Source organism: Pleurodeles waltl, chromosome 11, assembly GCF_031143425.1.
Source record: "Pleurodeles waltl isolate 20211129_DDA chromosome 11, aPleWal1.hap1.20221129, whole genome shotgun sequence".
Classification (NCBI taxonomy): domain Eukaryota; kingdom Metazoa; phylum Chordata; class Amphibia; order Caudata; family Salamandridae; genus Pleurodeles; species Pleurodeles waltl.
Window position 1 is genome coordinate 78,229,447 of NC_090450.1, and position 13,491 is coordinate 78,242,937.

At 45.6% G+C, this 13,491-nt stretch overlaps 1 protein-coding gene across 2 annotated transcripts in view; it reads right to left on the minus strand.

The window, feature by feature from the left end:
• Positions 1-13,491, minus strand: part of MCCC1 (methylcrotonyl-CoA carboxylase subunit 1) — a 127,776-nt gene that overhangs the window by 82,977 nt on the left and 31,308 nt on the right. For both annotated transcript variants that reach the window (XM_069213104.1, XM_069213103.1), the window contains exon 4: positions 1,240-1,335. In XM_069213104.1, coding sequence (XP_069069205.1) covers positions 1,240-1,335 — 96 coding nt within the window. The remainder of the gene's footprint in view (positions 1-1,239; positions 1,336-13,491) is intronic.

The window sequence follows — 13,491 nt, forward strand, 5'->3', positions numbered from 1 at the left end:
TGATAGTACAGAAACTGTTCGAAAACATATTTGATTTGTAGACAAATGTCTGTGGATAGGAGGATCAGTAATATTACATTAGACTCAAAACACTTTTTTTTCCCAAAAATGTGCTATATCTGGTTCTGGAATTAACAGATATTTTCCAAAGAGCAGTTAAGAAAACAGTAATTTGCCCACCCTTACACTCAAATTAGTGGTTGATCAGGACTGTCATCAAAATACTAAATAAGAGAGAGACAAAGATGACCTGGAAGAATCACCGAGCCCATGTTGTATCCATAGGATGTAACTTGCATAAATAATCCTGAATGCACACAGATTACAAATTTGAAATTTACAAGACATAATCAAAAAATTTTGAAGAACTAACTTAAGAACAACAGTCTCTATGTGTTAAATGAAGGCTGAGGACACACACTGCATGAACGGCTGCATTGCAACGTGTTGTTCGGAAAGGGTTTCACATGGACACTATATACGGATCCACTTTAACCCTGATATACAGACTAAACACTAAACTGCAGGAAGGAACATTTTGGTCGATTATTGAACACTCTTACTTGAATTCCTGACTGCTCTCAATGATATGAACACCTACAGATGATAAATCAGTACACTTATATGAAAACATGTCCATTTTAGTATCAACCTTGTGCATAAATACTGCTTTTTAAGCCTCATTACTAAAATCTCTTTCTTTTTTTAACCCAGTTACCCAGAAATCCTCACTGCTATTGCCTGACAGTCATGACTAATAGCATTTAGAACCACACAAAAACAATCTAATTTCCGTTTTTATCCACATTTAAAAATAAATACGGACAGAAAAATATGGTTTTCTGTAAGAAGAAAACAGGGAGCCTTATATACGACTCATAACTGGATTTTATGAAGGCATGCTACAAAAAAACGAATAAAATCCAGTACAATTGTATTCAAGGACCTGATACATAGAGATAAGAAAGAGTGATGAAGGACATCTGAAAATTGATCATGTATAACTGTACCCTGAAGACGTTCTTGGTGAACAAAATGTGTTGGCTAAAGGCTACAAACAATTTTTATAGCTGTAGCAATGAAGAAATATAGAAAGTACAGTAATTGAACATCTGGACTCAGGCATTTCCTTGTCCAATGAAGTTGATTCTAGTTGGATAACAAAGGTTGCATACTTTCTGAGGGTGCCGACTATTTGTTGCAAAACTGAAAGAGGGCTCTATTCAACTAAGCAATTACCTGTACAGCAGACTTTTTTGCTACTTGTATTATTTTATTCATGTTCAGATAACTTTGCTGTGAGGCTGCGGGACCAATTAAATATGCTTCATCTGCCTGCAATTCAATAAAGAACAGTTTTTAGAAAACAACTTCACAAGTATGGCAAATAATAAAACATTAAACACTAAGACCATAAAAAATAAAAAAAAGAAACAAGTTGAACCAAGTCTACTATTTTCCTGGAAGCTCCCAGCCCTTTGAAGCAGTTTATAGACAATGCAAGCTCCTAAGACCACCCCGCAGGAACAGAAGACAAATGTTAATTGCAAAATTATGCTGCAGAATGGTCATACATATAGCACAAGCGAGTGCACATATATAAAATGGAATGTCTTTGGTTTCGTTGTGACTTCCTGGATTCTCATCCGACTACAAGGCTTTGGTACATCAGGCTGCATTAGAAGATGTTAAATACACATCAGTCAAGTTTATATTAAAATTTTATTAAAAGCCACATGTTCTAGAAGAGGAGTCTGAGAGCACAGGATTTTGGGCACAAGTTACTGAAATAAGTACTTTCTGGGTTGACAGTGTGCTGTCTCAAGATCTTACATGATCAAAAAGAGTTTTCAGGGGACCTACATACACGTACAGTGGCTCAGCCCAAACATTACTTCATCTGAGAACAGCTTTTGCCAAAACCTTTGTGCTTCCACAGAAAGAGTGCTTACCCTCCAATCAGGTGTGATCATTTATTATTTGTGTATCGAGCTGATTCAGTCCGACTCTTTATCAAGCAAAGCTACTGTGTTTGCATTCAGTCATACACATTCCACTGTGATGAATGGAGCCTGTCCCTTAAGGTCACAAAAACCACAGTGAGTCTATTAAACAACTTCTCATAGATAGCTAGATAATTAAAGTGTTTGTTCTTGTCTGGTTACCATGCATGGAACCTTGTTCTCAATCACAAAGCTTTCTTTGTTAAAATGGTAGGCTAATGACCAAGGCTGGAGTAGTAGATGGATACGCTTATTAAGCAAAGTTATGATTAAGTCAGTGGTACAATTTTTTTTATTGTGAAAAGAGTATATTAAGGTCAACAGGCATTTAAGGGTAGATTGTTATTACTTTATTAAAATTTCCTGAGAGGTATTTCGTTATTAAAAATCTAACAGTTCATCGTAGTAGGCAAGGGGTTTAATCTTAGTTACCCCTGCCCACAAACCACGGCAATAGAAGTTTGGAATTGTAATAATACTTGTTAGGATCTTTTTGAAGACAAAACATGTTGCTTTGCCAACTTGAAATACTGCTCTAGTTTTATGATGGCATGCTGATGTTTCCCTCGCGGAAAAGCCTTCGTTCAGCACAGTATCAAGCCAATGATAAAAAAGGTACAAACCTAATTATTTTTTTGGTAAAGATTATGCCAGAAACCGTAGATCTGATATTTATATTAGAAAAGATTAGGATAAAGGCAGTAGGTTTGACTTATTTATTGTAAAAAACATTTTTCAAACCCAATATGCCCTCAACGGTGGATTGTTGTCACTCTTTGTTAAGGCTGCAGACAGGAATTTTGTTGCATAAAATCTCAGAGGTTAATGATAGGCAAGGGTTTTGGTATTCGCCAGCCACCGTGATAAACTCTGGAGTTAGAAGATTTTCATTGTGTTAATTTTGTTAGGTCCTTTAGAGAAAGGTTATATACTGTTTTGCCAATGTAATTTTGCACATATTTGTAATTTTATTACTAAATGCATCATGATTGATAGCAATTGTGCACTTCACTAGGTCTGTGTAGGTTTTGGTGCCAAGCCAATGGCAACTGCTACAGGCCTTAATGGTTCATTGGAAAAAGTTATACCAGATTTCATAGGTTTGATCTGTTCACTGTGAAAAGTTATGAGAAAGCCAGTAGGCCTGGCTTACTTATTGTGACAAGCAAATGTTAATGATAACAGGCTTATAACAGTGGATTGTTATCAAAGCCTGTAGGGAGGCTTTTTGTTAAATGAAAGGTTACCATAGAAGGCAAGGGTTTTGGCACTGGTGTCCTACTTGAACAAACCATCAAGATAAATCCGCATTATCATCATCCTTATTAGGCCCTCCTAAAGAGGGATTTTATATGGTTTTGACAACTGTAATGTTGTACATATTTGTAATTATATAACTGGGTACCTGATGGTTGACTTGTGGGAAAGCATATGCTCAGTACAGTAGGGAAGAGTTGATTAGGATGTCAAGCCAATGTTGAAGGCTATAGCCATAACTGGTTCATTAGGAAAGATATGCCGGATACCACTGCTGTAATCTGTCTTTACAGAAGTTACAACAAAGGCAATAGGTCTTATTTATTTGGTACGTAACATATACTTTAAAGCTAACCAACCTTTAAAGGTGGAATGTTATTGCACCTTAAGCCCGCAGACATGTATTTTGTTGTAAGCTATCTCAAAGATTACCTCCCCCCCCCCCACACACACACACAGAAAATACCTGAAGGGGTTGCCTCTGAGGGACCCCAGCACCGGAGTTAAAGGGTCAGGGTGTGGGTACCCTGGCCCCTTTTGTTTTCTTTTTTTACATTTTTGTCTGGGACTCAGCTGAAGCAGAGTCCCAAGTTGGCTGCCATCACTTCCTGGTTTGAAGTGTTGGCAGCCAACCCGATCCCAGCACAAGACCGGAAGAGGTCGCAAATTCTTCACGCCCCTAGATATACAAATTAGAATTTCCTTTAATTTCTCAAAAACTACTGAATGGTAGCCAAATAACAAAAAGGGCTCATTCTGGCCCAAGAGCTATCTTTCTGCCAAGTTTGGTCTAATTCCATCCAGTGGTTTTGGTGGTATTGCTGTTCATTTTGTTTGCTATGGGAATTACCATTGGAAACGCTCTAAATTTCATTCCCCTTTATCTTAGCCCCTACTTCACTGATCACCCTGAAACTTTCCAGACAGCTCACATGACTGTCGAATGTTTTTGGAACTTTTCGTGAAGATTCGTCAAGTGGCGCCAAAGAGATATAGGTAAGCAAAAAACAGCTTTTTCTATAGAAACTAGGGCCTAACTACAACTACCTAGGGGCGGCTGCCACTAGGAAATATTGATCTATATTTTATTTATTTACACAAAAACACACACATATGTCAAGAAAGCGAATTAAAAGAGGAAAACAAAAGAAAGTATATTGGGAAAATGCTGTCACTACACGGTAACAAAGCCAATGGCTGAAACACTCTGCTGGCAGACATGATAAGATTCAGCATGGGGCAATGGGTAAGAAACTTAAGTAGTTCGTTTCATCTTCAGTGTGCCACATCCTTTGAAGTCATGGCCTCTATACCATGCCACCATCCAGGAACTGAATTATCAGTAGTTTGACTGTTTTAGAATTCCAAGATGGTCAAAACATTGGATTTTAAATGTGGCATTCAGCCTGGAACTTCAAAATAACAAAACACCACATACAATACCACAGTAACCATGCTTAATTGTATTTGCTAATGCAAGCACATGCCTATTTTGTTTAGGCACCAGCATGTTTTTCTTTTTCTATTCTCTTAATTTAGAGTTTGTCTGAGAGTTCATTGTGGTTGTGTAAGTCGATTTATTCAAAAATGAGTAAGTGGGTTGATAAATAGACGAATGACTGCTAAGATGATTGACAGCGTGCAAGTATGATGACTGACTGAATGCCTAATCTCACTGTTGTTATCACTATTTTTTCAATACAGAGACCTTTTCATTTGGATATGAAAACGTGTGTTACTGATCATGTCTCAAGTGAATCACTGTTTCCATCAATACACGTTTCTAGCATATTCTTCTCTTCTGCAAATGTGTAATGGAATGGGGATAATCAAGCTTATGTAAAACACATTCATAATAGTTAAATGTCTTCCTGATTGTTCAGTTTAGAAAATGTTCAACAAGTAACTGCAAGAACCCTTAGGGACCTTATGTTGTTTGTTTAGGAGTCATTCCAAAGAAGTTGTAAACACTATGACCTCTCTCTTGCAGATTCTTCTGTTATTATTACTTGCCTTTTCAGACTTTATATTTCTTTCTAAGAAATCATGTACAAGTAAGGCATTCATAGATGTTTGCATCAGTTTCATTTACTGTCTAGGATGTCATGTGTTTACAGCTCTGGTTACCAGATATACTTACTGTCTAGGCTGACATGTTCTTATGGCTCATAGTCCTGTAGATATATAATCCATATAGTGATTGAGCAGACACATTTTTAGCCATCATTGTTTTGCTTGATGCTGCTTTAGTGGCTCTACACTATGCAAATCACCATGCTCCTTAGCGCAACACTGAATGCAAAAATCAAGTTAACATGGATGTTCACATCCTACAAAAACTCCGGGTGTCGGACTATAGTCTGGAGTGGACTTAATGCGAGTGATCAGTCAGGATAGATACGGTTCCGGTTTCCAACTTAACCAAAGAAAGCTCCAGCAAGACTCTTGTGAGGCTCTGGCTAAACTTTGAGCCTTCAATGACTAGTTTGGGTTCTGTCTGTTCTCAAGCAGACAACACAGTCCTCAGCCCTGTACCCAGAATAGCACGCATTCTGTTCCAGGCAGATCAATAGTCCTTGTTGCCTCAAATCTGGAATGCACATCACCTATCAAACTAGAAGAGAAGCTTATGTTTACCAATTCAGCTAGACCTACCATAGCACCCAGAGATATCCCAGTAAGGGTGCAAATGCTATAAAATTCAATTATTATGTTATCTGTTGCTTTCACTGTTATTTTTTGTGTTATTACCGTTCATATCATGAGCACTAGATTTGGAATTTTAAAATTAATATTTTAAAATGCATACTCCAGTTTTAGTGATTCTTGAGGGTGACATTCATTACTAAAAAAGGGTTTGGAGATCTACTCCTGCCCCTGAACTTAATCTTATGAGACCGATTGTTATCAGGAAACACTTTCTTATGCAAGATTGCTCAGTGGGTTGTGTCCAGATTGCAACCAAACTGGTTTACTAATATGTACTGGCACATTTACTAAGTCATTTTGAACTACAGGGTTAGAAATCTGACCCCTGCCACTCCTGAGGAGGTACCCCCAGAGAACGCATCACTTTGTATTTAACCAATTTTGGTGCCGGATTTTTCAATAACATATGTTGAATCTGTTTGTTTTAATGGCACAATCAACACCTGTTGTTAAAGGGGGCAATTTCAGACATCACACATATCTCTTTGCTAGATGTGTTGTAAATAGCCCTTTCTGCAGGGTTATGCTCAAACGTTTTTGCCTTTACCCTCCTGTTTTGATTGTGTGCTGCAATTCATTTTTGCTGGCTTTAGAACTCTAGGCACCGTCCCACTTCTGACCAGTGCTAAAGTGCATATGCTCTCGGTCTGAAATGCATTGGTGATTGGCTTATCCATGATTGGCACATTTTACTAGTAAGTCCCTAGTATAGTGCACCAGGTGTGCCCAGGGCCTGTAAATCAAATGCTACTTGTGGGCCTGCAGCACTGATTGTACCACCCACAAGCATTGTCCTGTAAACATGTTTCAGACCTGCCACTGCAGTGTCTGAGTGTGCAGTTTTAAACTGCCATTTCGGCCTGGCAATTGCCCCCACTTACCAGGCCCAAACCCTCCCTTTTAGTACATGTAGGTCACCCCTAAGGTAAGCCCAGAGCAGCACCATGGGCAGGGTGTAGTGTAGTTTTAAAGCTGGGATGTGTACTGGTGTGGTCTACATGTCCTGATGGTGAAAAGCTGCTAGAATCGTTTTTCACTATTGCAAGGCATATCTCTCCCATAGGGTGTCATGAGGATTGCCTTGAAATATCTTTTAAGTGTAATTTCCCATTGGGAGTAGCTAGCGATATGGAGTTTGCGGTCTCTGAACTCACAATGAAAAAATAAACATCTTTTGGTGAAGTTGGTTTTTGAATTGTAAGTTTGAAAATGCCACTTTCAGATAGTGGGTATTTTCTTGCTTAACCATTCTCTGCATCTGCCTGTCTCTGCCTGTCTGATGAACATATGTGTGGGTCAGGGTGACAGTTTGCTGTTTGTGCATTCACTCCAGACAGTCACACAGAGGGAGCAGAGGTGTGCCCTGCATTGCCTGATGGGTCTCCCTGAGATAGATTTTGGGAAGTGCTGACACTTGCTTCTGAATAAAGCTGTGCCTATCATCATACAAAGCAGTATCCAACCTGGGGCCAGGGCAGGGAAAGGCATGTATTACAAAGACTTCTCTTTGAGTCTGCCTACTTCAGTGACAGAAATGGGTATAAGTACTGTACCTCTGACACCACAAAGTTAGAATTCTTGTGGACAGAGCACATTCTACCAGGATGATAAGCTGGATGCAGTAGAAGGGACTGCCACTCTGTCTCTTGCTTTGCTGTGCTGGGCTGCTGCTTGCTGCTTCTGTCCTGGGAGTGAATGGACTGGACTTTGTTTTCTGCATACTGCTTCCAAAGGTTCTCCAAGGGCTTGGACTGAGCTTGCTTCCTGTGAAGACGTCTCAGGGACATCAAAAGGCTTCACCTACCAGTACCTGGGCCCTTAGGAGTGCGTTCTGGTGCAACCAAGAAGAAGCACATTGACTCCGGTTCAACTTCGGAACTGGTGCAGCCATCCGACTCCGCACCACTGCCTGCCCGGGAGCCGTGGTCCCCACTGAGTGCAATGACCAATGCCACAGGCACGCGGCGGCGGCTCTGAAGTCCCACCACAGCGTGAGTCCAGAGCGCCGTGACACCGACATCCGTGGCACCTGGCTCTGACTTTGCCGCAGTATCTGTGGCCTTGTCGTGTGATCACAATACTGCGAAGTTGACGCCTCTCGTCTCGACCTGCTGGATTCATCGACCCCACCTTGTTGTAATGAACTGATGCCTCGCCTTCAACGCTGCATCACCTCCTCTGCAACTCCCCTGCCTAGCAGTAAGGAACCAACACCTCGTCTCACCTCCCCGGTAGCAGTAAGGAACTGACGCCTTACCTCCCCGGTAGCAGTACAGAACCGGCCCCAGCTCCACCGACTCTGTGTTATGTCTTTGTTTCCTCATCCTTTTCCAAGCTATTGTACCTGGGGTCCGTGCGACTCCATGACCAGCCCTCACGAGTGGCATCAGGCTGTTGGAAATGACTCCGTCAAGATGTTGTTATAGCCCTAGCTGGAGCTAGTGTGTTTCTACGTGCAATACTACATTTAGGGGGTCATTACAACATTGGCGGTAAAAGGCGATTACCGCCGTGCAGAAGACCGCCAACACACCGCCGTGGCGGCGGGAGCCCGCCACAGCTATTATGACACACATCACGGAATCCGCCGAAATTCAGACACCCACACACCGCCACACCAAAGGTCAGCGATAAACATGCGGAAACAAATCCTCCACGCCAACAGAAACACGCCCATGCCATTATGACCCGCGAATCCACGCGGCGGTCTTTTAACCGCGGTATTCCATTGGCGGTACACACCGCTGCGCTCAAAATACACACACCACTCTAAAACACCGCCACATTGGACAATTACAAATACACACACCTGATACACATACAAACAACACTCCCACACATCCAACACAATATAAAACACACACCCACATCACCCACAAACCCCTACGACCCAAAATTAGAGAGAAGGCCATAGAGAGACAGCACAGAATAGAGAACCCCATCACACAGAGGCACTCTACACCATCACCCACACAACATCCACGCACAAAACACCACATACCACTACACTCACCACACTCATCAACACATACACCACCCCAGACCTCACAATCACCACCCCATGTCACGCCAAAGACACCCCCGCTTCTCTGAGGAGGAGCTCAGGGTCATGGTGGAGGAAATCCTCCGGGTAGACCCACAGCTATTTGGCTCACAGGTACAGCACACATCCATAGCCAGGAAGATGGAGCTATGGCAAAGAATAGTGGACAGGGTCAATGCTGTGGGACAGCACCCAAGAAATAGGGAGGACATCAGGAAGAGGTGGAACGACCTACGGGGGAAGGTGCGTTCCACGGTATCCAGGCACCACATTGCGGTACAGCGGACTGGCGGCGGACCCCCACCTCCTCCCCCACAACTAACAACATGGGAGGAGCAAGTCTTGTCCATCTTCCATCCTGAGGGCCTCGCAGGAGTCGTTGGAGGAACGGACACTGGTAAGTCAAATCTTAACTATCATATCCCCCACCTTACCTGCATGCTATCACACACCCCCACCCTCACACCCTCCCCTATCACCCTAACTCCTCACTAATGTACCCATAACACCAACCACCCATCCCAACCCCAAGACCTGCATGACACAACTAAGCATGGATACCCATCACTAAAGCATGCCCACTGCACATACCCAGAACACCCCCCAACCATCAGCACACAAGCCCCCCCACAGGAATGCCTGCACTGGTGTACACGCACATCCAACCATTGCACACCATGAAACACACACATGCAATAATCATGTACTTATACCCCCGAAGGAACCCGAAGGAACGTCACCACACCAGAGGGTCCAGACAACACCACTCCATCCCCAGAAGAGGCCCACAGTGACGACAGCAGCTCTGCCCTCCTGGATCTTGATGACCAGCCCGGACCATCGTGGGCCTCAGGACAGTCGGTTCCCCTTGCCCAGCCACAGCCCAACACCAAGCTTACACCCTCTGGTAACACCAGCACAGCACCCACCCAGCGGGCCCATACCTCCCTACCCAGGACAGGTCAATCAGCGGTGTGTCCACCACTACAGGGCACCCAGGGTAACCCACCACCCCAACAACAACAGGGACCTGGGGGCAGTGGTAGTGGGCACACGGTCCAGGGGATGGAGGCACAGGAACATAGGGGAACTGGGAGGGCTGCTGTGCGACAGAGGGAGGACAGGCCAAGGGAACCTACTCTCAACGAGGCCCTCTCCTCCATAATGGGAGCATACCACCACTCCCAGGAGACGATGGCAACGGTCCTGGACAAGTTGCAGGAGACCCTGCGTCTACAGGAGGAGCAGTATTTGGGGATTAGGGAGGAGCTCAGGACCATCGGCTCCGCCCTGGGCACCATTGTAGGGGTGCTGACGGACATTCAAAAGACCTTGAGGGACACCGTGGCACTCCAAGGGGCCCCTGACACTAGCCAGGACGATGAAATGCCCACCATCTCCGCCGGCGCTAGTGGACAGGACGCCCCGCCACAGGACCACCACACCAGCACCCCACACCCTGCAGACGGACAACCACCACGAAAGCGGTCCCTGAGATCCAGGAACAGGACAGAGCAAGATGGCAAGACCCCCGCCAGGAAATAAGACTACCCTGATTGTCCCCCCACTGTCCCACTTTGTTAGCCTGTCCAGATTGGAACTGCCACAGCTCCACTTCCAATGGCCAGATGTGCAATGTACCTATGAGACTAATAGACTGGACTCTGCCATGGACATTCTTCCACCATCACCCATCCCCATTTCACAACCCCCCTTCATTTTTATGCACTTGAATAAACACCCTTGAAACACAAATAAAACTGGAGTCAGTCTATGATTTTGAACTTTGTATTGTCAATTACAGTGTCAAAAAGGGTTACCCATTGGAAGGCCAACATACCAATGTCACACATCACAAGCCTTTCTAGGATGCAAGCTGTTGACACGTAGATTACCACATTTGTGAAACTGAAATGGAAGGGGACAACTCAGTTAACAAATAGTGAGTGAAATGTAGGTACAGGATAGAGGTAGACATGTGAAAGTTAATGTTATGTTAAACCTGAAAATGTACTCACCTGTGTGTCACTGGAAATATTGCTGTATGACTGACTCCCTGTTATCGTTTTCTTCTTCCTCAGCTTCATCCTCATCACTGTCCACAGGCTCCACAGCTGCTACAACACCGTCATCTGGATCATCCTCCTGCAGAAAAGGCACCTGGCGTCGCAATGCCAAATTATGGAGCATGGAGCAGGCGATGATGATGTCGCACACCTTCTTCGGTGAGTACAATAGGGACCCACCTGTCATATGGAGGCACCTGAACCTGGCCTTCAGGAGGCCGAAGGTGCGTTCGATCACCCTCCTAGTCCGCCCATGGGCCTCATTGTACCGTTCCTCTGCCCTGGTCCCGAGATTCCTCACTGGGGTCAATAGCCAGGAAAGGTTGGGGTAACCAGAGTCCCCCAATAGCCATACAGGGTGCCTCTGGAGTTGACCCATCATATCAGGGATTCTGCTATTCCGCAGGATGTAGGCGTCATGCACTGAGTCAGGGAACATAGCATTTACCTGCGAGATGTAGTGGTCTGCCAAACAGACCATCTGGACATTCATCGAATGATAACTCTTCCGGTTCCTGTACACCTGTTCACTCCTGCGGGGGGGGGGACCAGAGCTACATGGGTCCCATCAATGGCACCTATGACGTTGGGGATATGTCCAAGGGCATAGAAGTCACCTTTAACTGTAGGCAAATCCTCCACCTCAGGGAAAATGATGTATCTCCTTATGTGTTTCAGCAGGGCAGACAACACTCTGGACAAAACCTTTGAAAACATAGGCTGGGACATCCCTGATGCCATGGCCACAGTAGTCTGAAATGACCCACTTGCAAGGAAATGGAGCACTGACAGCACCTGCACGTCAGGGGGGATTCCAGTCGGATGGCGGATTGGTGACATCACGTCTGGCTCCAACAGGGTACATAGTTCATGGATTGTGCCACGGTCAAACCTGTAGGTCACGATCAAATGTCTCTCTTCCATTGTCAACAGGTCCACCAGCGGTCGGTACACCGGCGGATTCCGCCATCTTCCCATATGTCCCAACTGACGGTGCCTAAGAAGGACAACAGCGAAGAAACAGTCACCATTCCTCCAGGTATGTACCCACAGTCACACACAAGACTACAACAGACAATTAACCCTTCCAGGATATGTTTTGAGTGTAGGCCTCGGTATGTGTGACGCAGTAGTAAATGAAGCCATGTGGGCCCCTGAAATGGCGGCTGCCTGACCTCTAAACTGGGACAATGGAATTGTGGGGTAACTGCGCTGGCGTTGGACACCGTCGCGGTAGGCGGTCGTAGAGCGCGGCACAATGCTGCATTGGTTAACATTGGACCCTATGGGTCCCAGGAGCCAATGAACAGGTGCGCCGGCGGTGATGATGCGCCCCGCTGCGGATGTCACCGCCGCGGACGTCACCGCCATTTTCTATCTCTTCAATCACTAGATACCTGACCTTCGACAGGAGAGGACCTACACTGCTAGTGCTGCTGTGACCTCGGTCTGGAAGCGATGATGGCTGCTGCGTCTGGGGAAAGGGCCCCTGCCTTCACTGCACAGGAGTTGGAGAAACTTGTGGATGGGGTCCTCCCCCAGTACATGCTACTCTAAGGTCCTCCAGACCAACAGGTCAGTACACAGGGAGCATGTTGGATGGGCTAGGCCTGGGTGGACAGGGCTGGGTGGGAGAGGGAAGGGGGCAGAGTTCTAAGAACAGAAATGCATGGGGATGAATGGGCCACATGGCCAGAGTTGGGAGGGGGCCACTCACATTGACGGTGCAGTAGGTAATGACTGTTCCTCTTTCCTTTTGCATGTCATGTAGGTCAGCGCCCACCAGAAGAGGGACATTTGGCGTGCCATCGCCAAGGAAGTCCGGACCCTGGGGGCCCACCAGAGACGGGGCACCCACTGCCGTAAGAGATGGGAGGACATTCGCCGCTGCAGCAAGAAGACGGCGGAGGCTCAGCTGGGGATGGAGCCTCCCAACATGGGAGGGGTGCCCATCGCACCATGACCCCCCTGATGTTCCGGATCCTGGCGGTGGCCTACCCGGAGTTGGATGGGCGCTTAAGGACATCACAGCAGACACAAGTGGGTGAGTACAACCTCATTCTGTGGACTTTGCGTGCAGTGGAGGTGTCTGGGTGGGGGAGGTGGGCTGTGGGTGTCCCTAGGCCAGGGCGAGTTAGGTAGGCAAGGCCCCTCCGTAATGTTGGCCATGTGGGACTCTACCCCAGCTCAGAACAGTGGCAAGTTGATGTATAGTTGCCCCTTTGCCATCCATGTGCACAGATTTCTACCATTGCCATGTAGGCCATATCCCAGAAATTGCATGTGCAGAGGGCAGGAGCACGGCGTAATGCATGGGGCTGCTGCGTCTGTCTTGTCCGCCAACGGTAGCGGTATGCCATGCACTAAAACTCTCTTTCTTCTGTCTCCCCCCCTTTTCCTGCTCTCCCTGTCC